The 18,345-nt window shown below is 47.9% G+C and overlaps 1 protein-coding gene across 3 annotated transcripts in view; it reads left to right on the top strand.

The window, feature by feature from the left end:
* The first annotated feature begins 779 nt into the window (after window positions 1-779).
* Window positions 780-18,345, top strand: part of LOC125955828 (band 7 protein AGAP004871) — a 63,612-nt gene continuing 46,046 nt past the window's right edge. Inside the window, exons 1-2 of one of the 3 annotated variants that reach the window (XM_049687072.1) lie at window positions 780-898; window positions 1,029-1,046. In XM_049687072.1, coding sequence (XP_049543029.1) covers window positions 892-898; window positions 1,029-1,046 — 25 coding nt within the window. In that variant the 5' untranslated portion in view covers window positions 780-891. Of the gene's footprint in view, window positions 899-1,028; window positions 1,047-12,238; window positions 12,558-18,345 lie in introns of those variants that run through there. The other 2 variants (XM_049687068.1, XM_049687069.1) reach the window with 2 other exon arrangements.

Below are 18,345 nucleotides of genomic sequence, written 5' to 3'. Positions count from 1 at the left end.
ATATCAAATTGTCATTTTAAAGAATAACTTTGATTGTTTAAAGCTTTCTCAAAGACGTGTTGTGCGGATGAACAACCTAGAACATGCTCTTTCCAGCGTTTACGCAATTAAGGCAATTAAATATGTCTGAATCCGTACATTGTAATACCGATAGTAGATACCGAACAGCAACGCTGACGTGGTCAGACTATACCTTCTGTCATTCAACTTTTCCCATTACCATGTTTCAATATCGGTATCGATTTGGAAAAGTTGGTCTGGAAAAGTATTGCTTGGGAACCACACAGATCCGTTTGCAGGTCCGTTACTACACCGCTACTCGGGGGCCAATGCTGAACCGGCTGAATTATTGATGCGTATTGCTTTGACCTGCCGGACCTGGCACAATTTTGCGATAGCCTTTGTTTGATTGATGTCATGTAGAGAGAGAGAGAGAGCCGGAAGGTGTGTCTAGAAGCGATGATACACTCGTGTGAATCGTGGCACTCTTACACCTGCCATTAACAGTAGATATTGATCAGCAGCTAGCCAGCCTGACCGCTAGGGGTTCGATTCCTCCAATTTTAACTATGCAGCATGTTTGTTGCTGATTTTTCCGTTTTCTATTATCCTGTTCGGTATCGCTGTTGGGTCGTACAGTTGCACCGGAGCATCTCTAGAAGCCGGTCTTCATTGGCGTTCAGGCGTGGTCGTGCTCGGTGGTTATAGTGCACATCTCGGACCAAAGCGATGGTTCCCCTAGACCCGATGGGTCCACCGGTAGTGAATGGAAGTGATGGACCGAACCGAACCGGAGACGCAACGCTGGCAGTCCCCGGGAGCTACGCCATCGCGACAATCAGCACCAATGCATCCGTTCGACGCCGGGATGATGAGTATCGGAACAAAATAATGGGATGTAAGTGTGGCTACCCCGAGCGCCATGTGCCGGTGACGGTGCCAGAGGCGCCAGAAGCGCCTTACCACATTCCACTATCATTTTCTATTGTTTCTTCTCTTCCTTCGCTTGGTGCTGGACACTCGGATAGCTACGGTACGCAAATATGGTGAGTAATTGCTTGTTCCATTGTGTCGCCTACGGTCGTCCTTTTGTGCTCTAGCGATATGTGACAATGCATTGTTCTACATGTTTGGAAGCTGAAAATTAGTTTGTTCCAGTTGATGGAATCCAAAAAGGATTCCATTGGAATTGCTCTGGATGTTTCAGCAACTTTAGAGAGTTATCTAGAGATTAAGGCATACTTCAAATTACCGAGATAAAGAATGCCCATCACTAGAGCGTGTTGACCACATCACGATCCGGATGCGAGATTATTTGCGGCAACTTTGTCTCGTTTGCTTTGCGTTGATCGGGTTCCAATAACCTGGGCCGCTGGGGCCATCCAATGGAAATAATTGCAAACCATTCATGGGGCCTGGAGCCTGTACGGCTGCCTTGAGCTGATGCTCGAGTAAACCAGCAACCAAGCCGGCCTCTGTCTTTCCTCCAGATTGTGTCAAGTGATGGAAATAAAAAGTTACTCCTTGCAATAAATGGGAATCGAAATGCTTGTAGTCGCGTAGCTTCGTCTGCTGCTGCGGCTGCGGGTGCTGCTGCTGCATTAGCAACTTCCATCCAATTCCACCACGATGGTCCCGTTGGATATTGGCTGCGACATATGCCTTCCTCTTCGGTCCTTCGTTTGAGGTTAGGATCACGAGCTAACCGCTCGGAGTCCCGGCTCTTGGAACGAAGCAAAGCCATACGATGGTTGCTTCGATACCGAGTGTCTGTGCTTTCCCGTTTTCTCGACTTTTCTCGCCTTCCGTCGCTATGGACCAGTGCGGAATGGCAGGATATCCGAAGTGCTTTCGGATAACGGAAGATGGACCAGATGGCCTGGATGGTGGCAGCTAGTGACATTCAATTGAAAAGGGAGGGTGGAACAGAGTGTAGCGACGATAGACACGTGGACACACATGGCCATCCTCGCCCTTCGTTCCACCATACGGTGTGCCACTAAAAAGCGTTCACTTATCACCTTTGGGATAATCTTGGTGGTGGTGGTGGTGAGGTTAAGGCTATCCAATCGCGACGTTAGCTTGCTTCACTGTCCACCGTCCGACAGGACAGTCGTTTCGGTGTGCAAAGTAATGAGCTTCCGGTTTCAAAAGGCGCTCCACACACTTTCACTGAACTACGGGAAACTGGCTGGCATCAAGGCGTTGTCGCACCCACGACCACCACGCCATTATGGAGAGCTCTGTTCGCCTCGTTATATCGAACATTACGGATCCCTCGGCGGCTGGCGTCTTTGCCAGTGTCGTCGCGTCTACGAATGGAAGGAATAAGGAACATTTGCTACAACAATAATAACAACAACAGCAATGACACCACCGTACCACAGGCTCTGGTTCACTGCTCAGGACTCGTGAAAAACTCACTATTGTGTGGCGATGAAATCGATGCGATGGAGGACGAAAAGAAAACTTGGTCTTGGCGTTGCGGTGGGTTTGTGTTGCGCTTTCGACACGTTTTGCGTATTGCCCGGCCTGGTGTTGAGTACTACTGGGTGGCTTGCGTGCGTAATGTTACGATTAATTCAATGATATGGCCCTGGATGTTTATACTTTTCCTTCCCGCCGTTCGAGAGCTACGACGGAAGGTGCTCATGAGGCAGCGCAACGGCGGCTTCTGGGTACGTTCGGACGGTTTTTAATAGGGCTCCGAGCCACATTTGCATACTCATTTACTGTGATTATGTTCAGCAAAGCATTACAATTTCCTCGCACCATAAACGGGAAGCCGGCCGGGACCGGAGCGGATTGAAGTGGAATTGATTGCGAAACGCGTGAAAGCGGATCAAGGTCGCGAGAGTTGCCGTGGCGGTAAGATTTGCATTTTACTGAATCATTGCTCTTGATGACTTCATTCATACGAGGTTTGTGTTCTTGATGGGGTATTTTGGTTTTAATCATTGTGAAGAGTTCAATATTGTAGATTTATTTTGATACTTGAAATGTGATTCTCTCATTCGCAGTTGAGTAGCCAAGGATAATGTTGGGAGGAGTTTTTGGAATTTCAAATGTAGTGAACATGTTAAAAATGTGAATTTTGGAACGATTTTGTTTCAATATTTGGTTCATTTATCATTATTTAAAAAAAAGGATCAAGGAAGTTTATCTAAAAAAAAATTTCCGGCGTTAAGTTGTACTACGATTACTACGAGAAAGCTATCCTTTCAGAAATTCCGTTTCATTTGCGAGATTGCAAGAAAGTATAGAGTATGATGTAAGCTTTGTTGAATTCCATAGAGTTCCATAGTCAAATGGCAAAGTATACACTTCCAATGTTAGTATGTCACCCCTTTAAACTAGTTTCCAGATTCCAGAGCACCAGAAATTACTGCGCTCTGTCCCCCAGGGGAAAGGAGAACAATTTTTCACCAAAAGCGAAACATTCTCCTCACGTCAAACCAACCTGACAAACTGGTCATCCAGATGAACATCCATGCCAACACCACAATCCACTGGTTCGAACCCCTCTAGGGTTGCTCCCCATTATTCAAATGTCCCCCAAAAACTGTCAGCCTGCCAGCAACGCTCTTCAACGCAAACTCACTGCCTCACATGCCGGAGGCCAATGTGGCATCTCATTTATTGCTCGAGTGACTCGAGGCGGTACTCGACACAAGAATTGTTATCATTTCTACCGAGCCTACCGGCTACCCTCTTTTCGACCCCTCTCCACGATGCAGTGAAAATTGGTTCGCATAAATTTTTCTCCTGCAACGAACGAGGAGCTGCTGCTCTTGGGGATGCCGCTGGGATTTACCGGAATGGTCGGTGGTTACCGGTTGGCGACGGTTCCCCGGATTTGGGACCGAACCGACCGCCCAAAGGTACAAATTCTCCGGACTCAGGACTCCGTCGCCGTGTTGTCCGAGCGTTTGTCAATCTCATTTTCATATTTGAAAAGCCAAGTAAATGCAATCATTCTGCTGCTGCTGCTGCTGCTATGAATGATGTTGATGTTGAGCTGGTACACTGAAGAGTCACTTATAGCCCAGTGGGCACGACGAGAGGGGCCCCCGTTCGTCGCAGCTTACCATCATCACCGTTCCGTTTTGGGGTTGTTCAAGTTTGTTAATTTTGTGACGCATTCATCTGTGCTTTCGGAGTTGAGTTGTGGCACTTGCATCGACCTAGCATAGCTATGCTAAGGGAAAGTGACCTTCTCTGCTGCTCGCTTTCACTCGCCGACCAGGCTGGCCGACCTGGCGGTCGAAGGCTCATTGATCTTTTTCCTCTTTCTCGAGCACGACCTTCGATCCCGTGCATGATTGGCTTACCAAAGCCGTTGTCCCGTTGCCTTATCAGTATTCCGGCCGAGTCGAGTACACCGTCATCTTATCCTTCGTTCCCTCTTCGGAGAGGGGTCCGGATACTGGAAGGGGGAGTGGGGGTTTCGAAAATCAATAAATGTCTCTCTATCGTATCGGGATCAAGTGTACAGTGTATCTCGGGGGGTTTCTGGTGGTGCGGGGACGTGTCCGCCGAAAAGCCGAAAGATGACCTATCGCTGTCGAGCGCTTCATCTGCACCTTCTCCGCTGTCGAGGACTCCAAGATGGGGTGCATAAGGTCGTGGATTTTAATTGCTCACTCAACCTTTTTTCCGGTGTTTTCATTTCTTGATTGTATCGTGACCTCCACAGCTCCTCCTAGACCTTAAAGCAACGTGCCGCCGGCAGTGAAGCAGTGAACGGAGTAGTAGTAGGGAAAAGATGAAGGACAACGTACCCGACTGGTACCTGACCGGGCCGAGTGCGTTGTGCTGGTTCATTTTAGCTGCTAGATAGTCTTGTCTTGGAACAACAACTTCTGCAACACACTGAGGGCAGGCCAGAAGAATAGCACGATAAAGTATGTCAAAAAGTGTTCATTTTTTACCTCCCTCCCCTCGTCGGCTTCCTCGTCTACCTCGTCTGACAGGCGAGGTGAGTACGTGCAGACACCATTCTCTCGGACACGGCCAAGTTCCGGTCGACCGAAGGAGCCCCAGGACCGAACAGGACCGACACCACACCGAATCACGTACCGAAACTTTTATCGCTCACCAGGGTGTTGGCACGATGGTCCAGGCGGCCTCCCCGGGAGAGTCGTCGGTGGAGATTTGGAGCCGGGCGAAGGAAAAATGGAACAGGGAACAGAAAGATGTGGCTCGAGCGCGGTGGAACTTGCGGTGCGGAGCGGTAGGTCCGGACAAGCCCGACAAATCTTGAATGTGCGTGACGATGGCCGGTTTGAGTCGATTTTGTGCGGGGCCAGATGTCAGATTTGAGTAGGTGCAGATCCGAAGCACCGATACACCCGGCGACGTGACTGTTGAACAAGGTGGCTGCATCGCCTCACCGGGAACACCCGGGGAAACACCGAGAACTGGAGTTCTTGGGCAAAGTTTGGACAACTACGGGTTCTAGTTTGGACAGTTCACGGCAACGGCAACGGCATCGGCATGGGAGGGATGTTCTGCAAAACAACCTGCAAAGCTACATCTTCTAATACCTTGAGGGAACTCCGAAGAGGTACGAGTCTTAGTCCAAATCAATCAGAACTAATGACGCTGACGTGCGCGGGATGAGTTTTCGGGAGTTTTAATGAGTGGCTCAGTACGTCAGTACACGGCGTGAGTGTACTGACAAATGGGATGTCAAGGTTGTCAATATGGATATCTTTCGTCGTGTGATGTTTGAATGGGATATTGTTGTCTAGTCGGTTTGCAGTGGAGTTTTAAGTTTTACAAAAGAGAAATTACAGTAGATCATTCACGATGCAGTGTTAGTTGTATTACCAGCCAAACATTGATGTCTAATGCAGCAACTTTATATTGTAATGCTGCTTAACCCTCTTCTACGGTATTCAAAGTGTACTCAGCGTTACCCGTTTTTTTCAATTTTCTTGCATCCGTGTTCAACTGGAATAGGAACGATCTTAAAAGAAGTATCGCATTTTAATCAGTGAATAATCTTTCAGAATATTTTACATAATAAGTCTGAATCAAAATAGACCAATTTGATAATTTTATTTATGAAATACAATTCTAAGAGTAACAACGACACTTATTGGCAGTGTTTAGCGCATCTGATAATGTAATCTGCAAAATTATAAAGGATTCCGAGGATCGCCAAACATATTCTCGGAAGGACAACCATAGAAAAAACAAATATTTGGGTTGGTTTGAAGTGATGTCAGGAGTGGATTTAGAGTCCTTTTGCTCGGAAGCATCGTCCATGTTTAATGCCTCGAATCGATCTCGAACCATTGAACCGAATCGAGATCTCACGCACCACATGTCCAGCGCGAGTTTACACAGCACCAGCAGCGACCAACAGGCGCGGTTTTGTCACGTTTTTCCCCGAAATCAGGATCACGGAAAGCGGCCAAACCGGCGCTAGGTGTGAAAGTAGCAAGCAGGCGTTCCCGTGCTGCTGCTGCTGTTGCCGACATGTCGAGATTAGGTTAAAAAATTAATTCAATTAAACTGTCAAACACGCGTCCCCCTCATCCGGTCGACGATCGTCATCGTCGTCGATGTTGGTCTGGATAGGGGGCATCCATTCGTTCATCTATGGGTGTGTGCACGCGCGTTTGTATGTGCTTGAGGCCGTTTATCATCAGCCAGTCCGCTGTTGAACCCCGGGACCGTTCGAATCGTCCTTCGAAACACACATTTGCATCGCGCGTGTGTGCGAGCGCGCTTGTGTGTGTGTCTGCACGATTCGTTGGTCGCTCCGGCTAGCAACAGACCGGCAACATCCAGCACATCCAGCAGCGTGCATGTGTGGCTTGATGGCATGTGGTCTGGTCACGGCGCTAACCACCGGACTGGATGATGTTCGCGCACAATATAATTTATAATTAATGACAGTGACAGTTTTGGGTCTCCTCCAGACAGACGGCGAGAGCGTGTGTGTGTGTGAAAGAGGGGGGGAGGCCTATCCGGTAGCTTCACGATATGGTGTGGTGTAACCGATGATGGCGACCGATGGAAAGCCGATTTTCCGCTGTGCTAGTAGCTTTTCGGTGAGATTAGCACGCATCCCATGGTCTGGTGGGTTCATCGAGTTAGATGGCGGTTGTGTTGGACACAAAAATGGTGTCCTGCGTCGTACAACGGATGGCGAAGGTTGTTAGATAAGGGCTTAGGATTCGATAGAAATTATTAAACAGTGTTTTATCGAGAAAAAAAAACAAAATTCGATCACGATCGAAGATGGAATAACTTTTTCGATTCTGTTTTTAAAATAACCTTTCAATTTCTGAATAAAATTGAAGATTACCCAAGACCTCTTTACACAATTGCTTGTTTACCTACAATATCCTAATAATTTCTGTCGGATTTTTGGTCAAACTATTTGTTGTATGCACAAAGTTCTTATCGAATCATCGTCCAGTGTCATCGCTCACCTACACCATAAACATGCTCGGTCGTTGTCAGAATGCAAAAATGGCATGCAAACGCCGCGTACGAATGGTGCAAGCGTGGTGGAGGTAATCGAGTTGACCCGCATATTGGGTCGCTCGGACACCGGGAATGTTTCGCTGTTTGTCAACCTCACATCTATGCGTCCGTTTCCGCCCCGGAATGTCCCGGGGAAAGCCAGAAAAATCCTGACCAAATCTGCACTGGTCACTGGGATGCGCGAAATTTTTCCCATTGGTTGCCATTGGTTGCTGTTTGTGGTGCGCGAATGGTGCGGTCCTTTACACCCCATCTACACGGGCGCGAGAAAGCTGAAAATGAGATGAGAATGAAAGAGTTGAGAATGTCAAATCCATACAAATCCGGAGCGAGAATTTTTCCGCTCGTCTAGAAACCGAGAAAGGAGAGAATGGAGAATTGAGAATTGAGCTACCTGCAAACTACCTGTGAAACAATGCAGTAGGCGTTTTTTGTGTTAGCAACAGTTGTGGTTGCTAAGGAAAAATGATCGTTGGAATCCTTAGACAGCGCTCCAAGCGGCAGCTCGGAGAATTACTCATACTCAAAACGAGAATAGCTCACTTCTCAAAAATTTGAGCAAAAATTCTCGCCTTTTTCATTTTCAGCTTTCTCGCGCCCGTGTAGATGGGGTGTTAGGGTAATTCCTCTTTGGGAAAACCGAAAAACCAAAAAAAAAAAAAGACAAATCACTGGCTAGCTCTGTGCTGATCAAGCAACCACCGTGCGATACTTGACGTCTATTGCACTTGGCTTAGCGTTCACACGTGCTTAGTACCGACACACACACAAACATACAAAGAGCAAAGATAAGCTTAACCTGATGCCGTTTTGGTGTTTGAGGCCACCGGTTGGCAATCATAAGCCAACGCTGTGTTGCTGGACTGTGTTGAAAGCAAACATGAAAAACATGAAAAGCATAACCACACCAAAACACACACACACACATACCGACCGACAGACAGTGGAACAATGTTTGCTTTGCTTCGCTTTTGTTGGATTGGTCCTCGTTGGCTGTGGCGTGTTCGAGTTGGAATGAGCGCATATCCAGCAGCCCCGTGTTGCCCCGTTTAATGGGAATGGCCAAAGTTCCCGAAGGAAAACACGTAAAGGATTTTATCATTTCCACTCGTCGTCGTCGCGAGGGGAAGGACGGTTCATGTCGGTGGAACGGCGGTCAGCAGGGAAAGTTTTTGAAAGCCAAGGAAAATAACGAACCACTCCCATTCCTCGGCTGGCTGCGCCTGGTCGGAATGGCGAGATGAGAAATGTAACGACGAAACTGTTTTACGACACGACACACTGTCCATTTCGTACGTATGTGTGTGTGTGTGTGTGCGCGCTCTCGGTGGTCACATGAGAGGAACTGAAGGGGGTTTTGCTACTTGACCAACACATGGAGCACGGAGTGCCGAGTGTCCAGGTCCAGTAGGTTGGCTGGAGCTGTTATGAACTCGAAGGATCACGGACCAGCGGTCGGTCAAGGGGGCGCGACCATCAAAAACAAAACGTCTTATGCCGGTCGCCGCCATCGTCTCGGGGGCAGTGGCACACGAACTCAGTCAGCAATCATGTGGATGATTAGTGTGGGCTGGACCAACATGGACGTGGACGCTTCGTTAAGTGCCGGGCAGCGGGTACGGCACGTTCAGACTATCCCGGGCCCGGGGGCTGTATGATGTTGTAGTTACTTAATTCAAATCACAAGCTGCACCACAAACACCAGCACCATGGTCCATGCCTTGCAATTCCTTTCATGGTTGATGGTTAATGATGGCCTGCGGTGAGATGAGATGACACTCGGTGTCGAGGCGAATGGCGAAAGCAAGAGTCAATGTTGACTCCGACTCCAGACACACGCACGCGGCACGTTGAAAGCGGAAATAAAAGAAGACTTAAGATGGGGGAGGGAATGAAAGATTTTTATCGGTTCCACGTTCCGTCCGGCCGCTTGTCATTTCCTTCTCGCCGCTCCGTTCTCTTTCACGTGGGGTTAGTTAGTAAACAAACTTGTTGTGGGCTTGGTCCTGGTTTCATGAAGCCTTAACCGATGAAGAGATGCGAGTGGCGTTGGCTCTTCAGCACCGGCTTCGAACTCCAGAGTCGTCGTAAGCCGCTTATAGCGTGGTCACGAGCGCAACGCTTTTATGGTCGGTCGGTAACAACCCAGAAAACACGAAAACATCGGGCAAAATCAAAACGAACCGAACGTTTGGGAATAGCAGTTCGAGCTGAGCGTGGAGCTACGAGTACTTTTGGAAAGAAGTGACGACCAGGGAACCACGACGACAATGGTGAAGGCAAAACCGAAATCCTCTCTCTCTCTCTCTCTCTCCCTCTCTCTTCAAGAAGTAGCTAAAACAAAGTACATGCTTCCGGTGGGCGGCTATTTCCTTTTCCCGCTTTCTTTTTTGATTTTCCGGAGATCGTTGGAATGTGAAGTTGTGTTCTTTATCATCGCGTTCGGCCGTGGAATCCGGTGGTGATTGGGTCCTGCTGCACGATAGATACGACGAACGCATGCGTGTGGGTCTGATGGCGGTTCTGAGTTGCTGTTTTTTTCCTGCTTTTTGTGTCGCTTCTAGCGAGGGTAATCTGCATACTGATGCAGGTGTACGGGCTGGTGATGGTCGTAATTTAGATAAGCTGTTTGTGAGAGGATTATTGATTTTATGGGTCATCATGTTCGATGAAGCTGAAAAATGGTGGGGTCCATTAATTTTACATTATTGCATCGCATTAGATATTTGCAGAAAATTAAAAGGGATTATCAGGATGGAAGCTATGGGATGCTCGGGTTTATTTGGTTGTAGAATGTTTATTTCTATTTTAGGTTATTAGGTTTGATGTTTTATTATATCGGTCGAACTACCTGTTTAAACAAATCTGATTTCACGAAGCTTATTGCTTACCTCTCTTGGCTTCTATTTGTATAATCAATAATATATTGTTTATACTACTTAGCAAACTGTCACTATTGTTAATAATGTGTGATATTGTGTGTCTTTTCAAATAATTTTAGACGTTATGCTATTATGTCTTCTAAAAGGGAATTCTTAATATTAGCTGATAATTCGTCATTTGTAGACGAGAATGGATACTTTTAGAGGAAAGAAACACGAACATAACTACATTTGGATTGCTGAAATACAGCTATCAGTGATTGTTCCAGCTGATAATAGTAATGATCGATTATCATTTAATTTTTTCTGTCATTAAAATTCCATCCTACAAATCAAATCGTTTTCAAAAGATCGCTTCGGGATTTTTAAAATAATTTTAAGAATAAATCATTTTTATCCAACTAATTATACAACAAAACCAAGTAGGAAAAATACCAATAATGTTTCGTAAACAAAATGGATGAAATGGTCAGTTTTTTTAAATTTTAAGCCCAATTCCAATTGAAGGAAGACTCTAATTGATAAATGATACCTCGCAACTTAGTCAGATAATGCGTCGACGAAACGACGAAGGACAGCTCGCCGGGCACCGTTCAGGTACCTTTTGAGTTCCTGGCCACCCAATCGGCCATTGAAGTCACTTTCGGGCGTATCAGCCGCACCGCATCCGCACCGACGACATAGCACTCAGTACCGACCCCCCCATAGTGTATGCTACACTTCGCACACTTGTAGCGCTCGGTTGCTCGGGTTCTGGTCCGGCCACCGACATTGTACGCGAGTGTTTTTGAAAATTGCGATAAAGGAATGCGATGCGCTTCCCATTCTAGCCTCCCGTTCCAGCCTCACCCAGCCCCTCTAGGTCTAGGTCTCAGCCCGTTGCGTTGCCAATGCGCGCGCGAGCGAACGAACCGTCGTGGGTGGTCGTGGCGTGTTAAAAACAAATAAGATAAACGCGCGCTCCATAAAACCTACCCCCCCCCCCCCGTCCCATTCCTTCTACCACGCTCCACTTCCTTCGTTGCCGGCGGTCACTCAATCACTCAGTGGAGTTCGTCCTGGCGCGCTTTGGTGTGATATCACGCGCCGATCCTTCAAGCGATAATAGCGTGTGGTGTGGTGTGAGTGCCACCGTGAGAGCTTTCGGGTTTTGGTGTGCGGAGTAGAAACACCGAACCAGACCGAACCGATCCGGCCGCGAGTGACACACACACACACACACACACGCAGTCAGACCCTGCGGAAGGACACACAATCCTGTGACGAAACGCAGCCCCATCGTCGTCGTCGTCGTCGTGGTCGTCGCCGACGGAGTACCGGAGACAGGGTGTGTGTGGTAGAGTGGCAACGAGCGGGCCCTAGCGACGCTTTCACCTTCGAAGGAAGCGTCGGTGGGTACCAGGCGTTAGTCGACCAGCGTACGTCGTTTTTGCGAGTGCGACCTACCGCCAGCCAGATGGACAGTTCCGCACGTGAATAATTGAACAGCGATAGTCGCAGTACCAGTAGCAACAGCAGCAGCAGCAGTAGTTCGTTACGGTGTTGGTGTGTACTGCGAGTGTATTTCGGTGACCGATCACAGGTCCTAACGTCGGGCTGCCAACCAAGTGACAGTTCGGAGTGAGTTTGGGGGGAGGGCTTTTCGCGCTGCCAGACGACTGCACTCCGGTGCACTCTTCTCGGTGCATGCTCCGGAATCGCGCCGCGTAGTACAGTGCACAAGAAGCAACAAGAAGAACCCGCGAACCGTGGCCCATCGATCCGCGTTCTGTTGCGTGCCTCGCCTGCCTCGCCGCGTGTCTATCGGCCTGTGTATAAGTGCGTGTGTGATGTTGTGAAGGGAGAACACGCAAATAGTGTTATCGCTATCCAGTTCATTGGCCGCGAGACCAGAACGCAGGACGTTACAAAACAGGACAGAGGCATAATCTATTAAAAAAAAAACCGAGTGGACGACGACGGGAGTGGACGGAGGTGCATGCTGGTAAACGGTGCAACGGTGAAAGCGACCGACGAAGGAGACGAACACCACCGAACGAATGGCACCGACGATTAATCCGGCGACGCATCCGATCAAAATGCTGCACTTTGGCAACAACAACAACAATTCGCGGGCCAGCTCCGTGCGGCGACCGGACACGACGGCATCCGGTTCGTCCATGTACAGCTCAGGTATAATACAAGCGGAACACACCAATACCGCCCCACTTTCAGCGAGTTGATGATGGAAAGCAGAAGCCTTTCTAACATGACTGTCATTGCCTGGAGTCCTGGAATTGATAAGCAAAACTCCGCAATCTGCGAAGTTGCGTTGCGTCAAAAGTTATCGCGTCTCCGCGTCTTACAGAATCTTCCCTCCTCCCCCTTTCTCCATAATTGCTGCGGAAGAATGAAGCGGAGCAACGAGCTAGCAACGGGTGGTAGGCTTACGGGGATGAATCCTTTTCGGCATCGGCATTGAGCGTACAGACGCCGGGCCACCGGGCCAGGCGTGTACCCGGCGCGTTCCGTCGTTCACTTTCGCCTTTTCGAAGGGAGGGAGGCTAAAGGGTGTTCTCTACTACAAACTGCTGACAACGTACAGCTCCGAGGAAGCTCATATTTGTCTTAGTCCTTGGCCGGTTCATGATGTTGCTTCATGCACCATCTGCTGTGGAGTGAGGGCACGACCGAGGGCCTCAACCAGCCATCCAACCAACCAACCAACCAATAAGCTATTCATTGAGTGGAATAATATGCTGATGATGACGATTTGCTTGAAAGGCGTGCACCGTTCGAGCTCGAGCAGAGTGAGATCTGCTGCCGTTCCGTCAGGGATTTACATTGGCCACCGTTGATTGTGGCCACTCATCGAAATGTCCCTAGAAATGTGGTCTAGGCTTCTGCCTAGCGTCAAAGTTGTTGCTCGCCCGCATTAAAGCATAACATCTACACGAGCAAACCAATTGAAGCGCAGATCCCGAGAACAACCGATGCCTAACCGAGGTTTCCCCACAGTAATCCCTCGGTAACGGTGGTGGTGGTGGTGGTCACACACCTCCCCGTTGACCGGTTTGGTAATTTACAATTCCACAGCAATAACAACATGGGTATGTGTGGCGATTACCGTGTTATGCAGGTATCGCCATCCACCAATATCGCGGTCAAACAGCGAACGTGTGCATGTGTGCATCTCGGTGTACCACGGAGTAAGCAAACATTCGCGAGCATCCACGGGAACTGTACGCTTCATTGCTGCAGCAGCAGCTGGAGTCCCTGTGGAGGGTCTGGTTAACGGCGCAACCGCTGGCCACTCTGTTTGCGAAGATGAATTGCTACGGAACCAAAAAAAAAAAACAGAAAACGTTGGTTGCCAGATGATGAGCAGGATTTAAGGGCCCGGTTTATGGAGGTTTAGTGGCGCATCTTCCGCCTTAATGACCATCAACAGCCTGTCGCTTTGATGGCGGTGCTTTAAAGTAGCGCGAACGCTATTGTTGCTTCGGCGGTCAACTTAATGTTCAAGCAAAGAATGTGCCTTGGAAGACTTTTAAACTATTTTTAACCTGAGAACGCAAGACGTAAAGCGTGAGCGTGTAGCGTGGTTAAACATTAAACGGAATGGAAGGGTCGGCAAATATGCTGATTAAATATTTATTGGTTCTGGGCTCTTCATGTTGGAGTCAATGGTATTCAAATGTCTAGACCAGAACCTAGAGGTTCTTGGCCGACGATGTCCCTCCTCCTGGCGTTCGCTGCTGTTTGAACTGTGAAAGGACCTTTGCTATCATCTTTCACGCCTAACACTGGAACCAAAAACTAAATCCCTCTCTCCCCGCTGTCACCGTATCCTTGTCCTATGTCAATCCGTATTCTATGATTGACGTGGAGCACCACGTGGAACTGACGTGGATCGTATTCCCGGAGTTCCCTGACCTTTTTTTTTTTAGGAAGGAGGTTGAGAAACGAAACATCTGCGACTGGGGCCCTTGTCCACCGATGTCGTTCTGCTCATTTCCCTTCAACAATCAAAGACGATCACTCCCCTAAACTCCGTTTTCCCCCTCTCCGTTGAATCCCATTGCTCTCTTTGCAATTGGATGTCGATGTCGATTTTCGCTGCGACTCCGGTAATGGCGTCCACGGACGGTGGAGACAGAGTAAAGTGCCGACCGGGCAGATGATGATGGGATGTTAATTACGATTTGATTATGCCTCCCTTGGAGGCACGGCTATAGCGAAGGTACCATGGCCGTCGGTAACGTCCTATGCGTCGTGTTTGCTCCCCGGTATGTCCCCTGAGAGCCGGTGTTTTGTCCTTTTTCGTGTCACTTTGAAATGGACCTCGGCTGTGGCTGTGGCTGTGAAATGAATCACCTGCGGCGTTTGTTATCGATTTCTCGGAGCTCATTCTGCTGGGCTGGCTTTGAAGGAAGATCCCTTTTAAGCTTTTGTGTTTTTGTCAGTAAAATCCGATTAGATGTAATGGATCCGACCGGCTTATCACATTATGCGGCCACGCGATGGAATCAGCGATTGGTTGTGGTTGTTTTTTCTTCATTTTAATTATTCTCTCTAATTTACCGCGCCCTTCCGTCCTTCGCCAGCCGCGGACATCGCGTTCCCCTTCCCGACAGCAAATGATTATTGATGGAAATTGAGTTTTCTGCCCGCGAAACCATCTAATTCGATCGCCGAAAACCGGGGGACGGTAATTAGCAAGCGAATGAAAAAAAAAAAAGAAACGCCAAAGAAACCAACGGCAAACGGCAAAATGAACGAAACATTCAATAATCTCTTCATCCCATATCTAAGCTATCCCTAAGGCGCGCCGAAACCTAAGCTCACGATGCTGGGCAGAACGACGGGCCTGGGCTCACCGCGAAAGGCCTTACCATGCTCCAACGGGAGAAGGATTTACGTAATTACTAGCAAAGTTGATTAATTATCTCGCGAGATTTCTACCACCGGGATCCAGTGCACCACCGCCGCACCGGTTTTGGGTTTCGATCTCATCTCCCGGCAAGGTAAGAACGGACCAGGTCGAGGTCGAATGCCTGTCTGGCGGGCGGGTCCTCGTGGGAGCCATTGCTAGGAAGCCACTGGCTCCGTCAGCCCTTTTAATTATGAAAACGAACCCATTTCAGTCGACGAAATTTGAAATATTAATAGAAGCTGTACGATGCAGCATAACATAGCGAGTGAGTATTGTGTGTTTCCTTCGCACTCTTGGGAGATGCTCTAATACAGAGTCTCGCTTTGCTTTGCTCCGGTCTTGTCTAATTGTTGCTGCTGTACAGTTTTGCAAATTATCATGGAAGGAGCGTGGCTTCCATTTTGCGAGATAAACCAATTTCGAGCGAGAGCCTTCAATTAGAGTCGGTGGCATCCAGCATCCAGTAACAGATACTTACAGCGGGAGGTGTGCGCTTGTCGGTGAGTGCTGCTCTCGTTCTCGCTTCGCTAAATGCGCTAGAACCGCGACCGGGATAATCTAATTTATCAATGGAGGCGCCTGGTATATTCGCAATTTCACGTATTGTAGCCTCGATAGCGTTCGACGCTATGATGACGATGTGTTTGTAATAACATCACGCCCGATCGAGGAACGTTACGTGAGCTGGGAATAATGCAAGGGGACTGGTTGAAGAGCAACGGTAAGTGGTTCGGTTGGCCACAGTCTGCAGGGATCTGCACATTTTCCCCGGCCTCGCATTGATTAATGACTTTGGACATTGGCAAAACACACTCTCCGGTCGGTGCTGAAGAGCACTCGAGTGTAGTGCGCGCGTGTGTGCGGTTGTGTGTGTGTACGCACTGTCTATAGTGCAAACAGTCCAATCGTAATCGTAGCAGACCACACCGGACCGGCTGACCGGACGTGCGATGCATGCTGAGTGCTGCATCATAATGAATTTGAATTTAGTTTACTTAGAGAGAGTAACCACTGATAGAGCAACTCCGGTAACCGTATCACCATCATCATCATCATCATCATCATTCGCAGTCTCGTCGGGCGGGACGGAGGGTTGTTTGTCCATTTCCAGATTAATGACTTTGTTAATGTTGTTGTAACCGTCGTGCTCCGTGCCCTGTGCACGAATAGCTCGAGCCCGAGCTGCGAGATAAATTAGAGTGAGTGCTACATAAATTAATCTTGGCGCGCATGATTACGCTGCCCCGAGGAGGAGCAGGAGATGGAGGAGAATGGAGTTTCATTGTCCATACGGCGGACGCTGCAGTGGACGCTTTTTGGGCGGCTGTTTGTTGAAACAATTGAATTCCGAGCCCGTGTCTCGTTCTCTCGCTCTACATCCCAGCATCGCAGCAGCAGTACATTAATGGACATAAAATGCTCATTTCATGAAGTGTGCTACTCGTGTGTTGCTGAGCGGACAAGAAGGATTCGCGGATGGCAAAACATACTGTCTTGTCAACATCGATGCGGAGCGCTACACATGATAAACACCGACGTGAAATACGTTGCCTTTTATGTGGCCCCGTTTTTTTCTCGCGGTTCTTGTTTTTCACATTTTAACCGCACGTACGTGCGTAGTAATGGAGGGACCGGGAATTTGACACAAAAACACACTCATACACAAACAGAATCATTCACGAGCAAAATGCGCAAACCGCGACCGAGGGCGAGCGATTTATAGTTTTGTTTGCTTTGTCCCCGGGAGGAGGGATGCTGTGTTTGTGGCGACGTCTTTTTCTTCTGATCGGCCATTGGCTGGATTGGTGTTGGTGTTGTTTGTGTGGAAAATTAGAATCGTTGCTTCGCTCAGCTCGTATACGGGTCGTAAAATGTAATTGACTGTCCAAGCGAGAAGATGGAACAACATATCACGACATCATGGGGTACATGACGGGAGCTATCTGTTACGATATGATGCTAGCTATCTGCTATGCTTCCTGTCTCTCTCTCTCCAGCTCTCTCGTTCTCGCGCAAGTTGCAAATTGTGTTTTGAAAACAAAATAATAGATTGTTATCCGTAGATTGTGCAAACAAACGCCCGTTGGCTTTCAAAGTTGGTTTGATTTATTGATGAAGTTGGTCAACTTTGTCTACCGGGCGAAGGCTTGCAAAGGTTGTTGCTGGTGTGCAGTTCGATGGAGAGCAATTCTGTTGGCAGATAAACATGTGAAGCTCAAAAATGTAATTTGTTCCGGCTTACGGAAGGTGTGGAATGAGTGAGCTTTAGATAGCGTCCTGTTTTTGTTATTAAACTTTTCTAAAAAATTGCAATAAGTCATACAAAGTCCTATACATGCCTCTTTTCATTGGGTATTGGTGAGCATTGCTATTGGTTTGTACTTACCTGTTGAACAATTCGCATACAGTTTAATTCATTGCATGAATACATTATAATAGCCAATACGTGTATGTTTATGCTGTTATTGAGAAGAGTTTCAAAACTAAATATGGTCTATATGATAAACTTTTACATCTGTAATATGACTCATAAGATGAATGAGATGAATCATAATTATCTAAAGATATTTTTTATTTAAAAAACCATAATACTTTTCAATGTGTTTTATTGGAAGAATAATCAATTACAACTTCCTTGTTTTAACAATATTCTTATCTCGATTCAACTGAGACCATTCTTCTTAACAACATCCAAAACCAATGTCAAACAAACGCAACCAAAGCGTCCCGACCGGAATCCCGGAAAACTCAGGTTGTAAGGGGCACGATTGCGCGTAGATATACAAATAAGAAAGACCCCAAGACACCAAGACACCTAGCAAAGTGTCCGGTTTAGTTGTTGTACTGAACCCCTGCAACCTTGTTCACCTCAGGCAACGGCTATCATCGTTTCGAGGATAATTTATCCCGGATGGTCCAAAAAGGGCTACCTTGCACACTTTGCATCCTACCCGTGTCCGTGATCCAATATTGGCTGGATAGTGAAGTTACACGCAGCACTACCGGCCGAAAAGACGAGCAAACGAGCTTGGCGTTAAAGAGAAA

The sequence above is a fragment of the Anopheles darlingi genome, chromosome 3, assembly GCF_943734745.1.
Source record: "Anopheles darlingi chromosome 3, idAnoDarlMG_H_01, whole genome shotgun sequence".
Lineage (NCBI taxonomy): Eukaryota > Metazoa > Arthropoda > Insecta > Diptera > Culicidae > Anopheles > Anopheles darlingi.
Note: the sequence above shows the minus strand (reverse complement) of the source record. Positions and strands in the feature narration are given on the sequence as shown.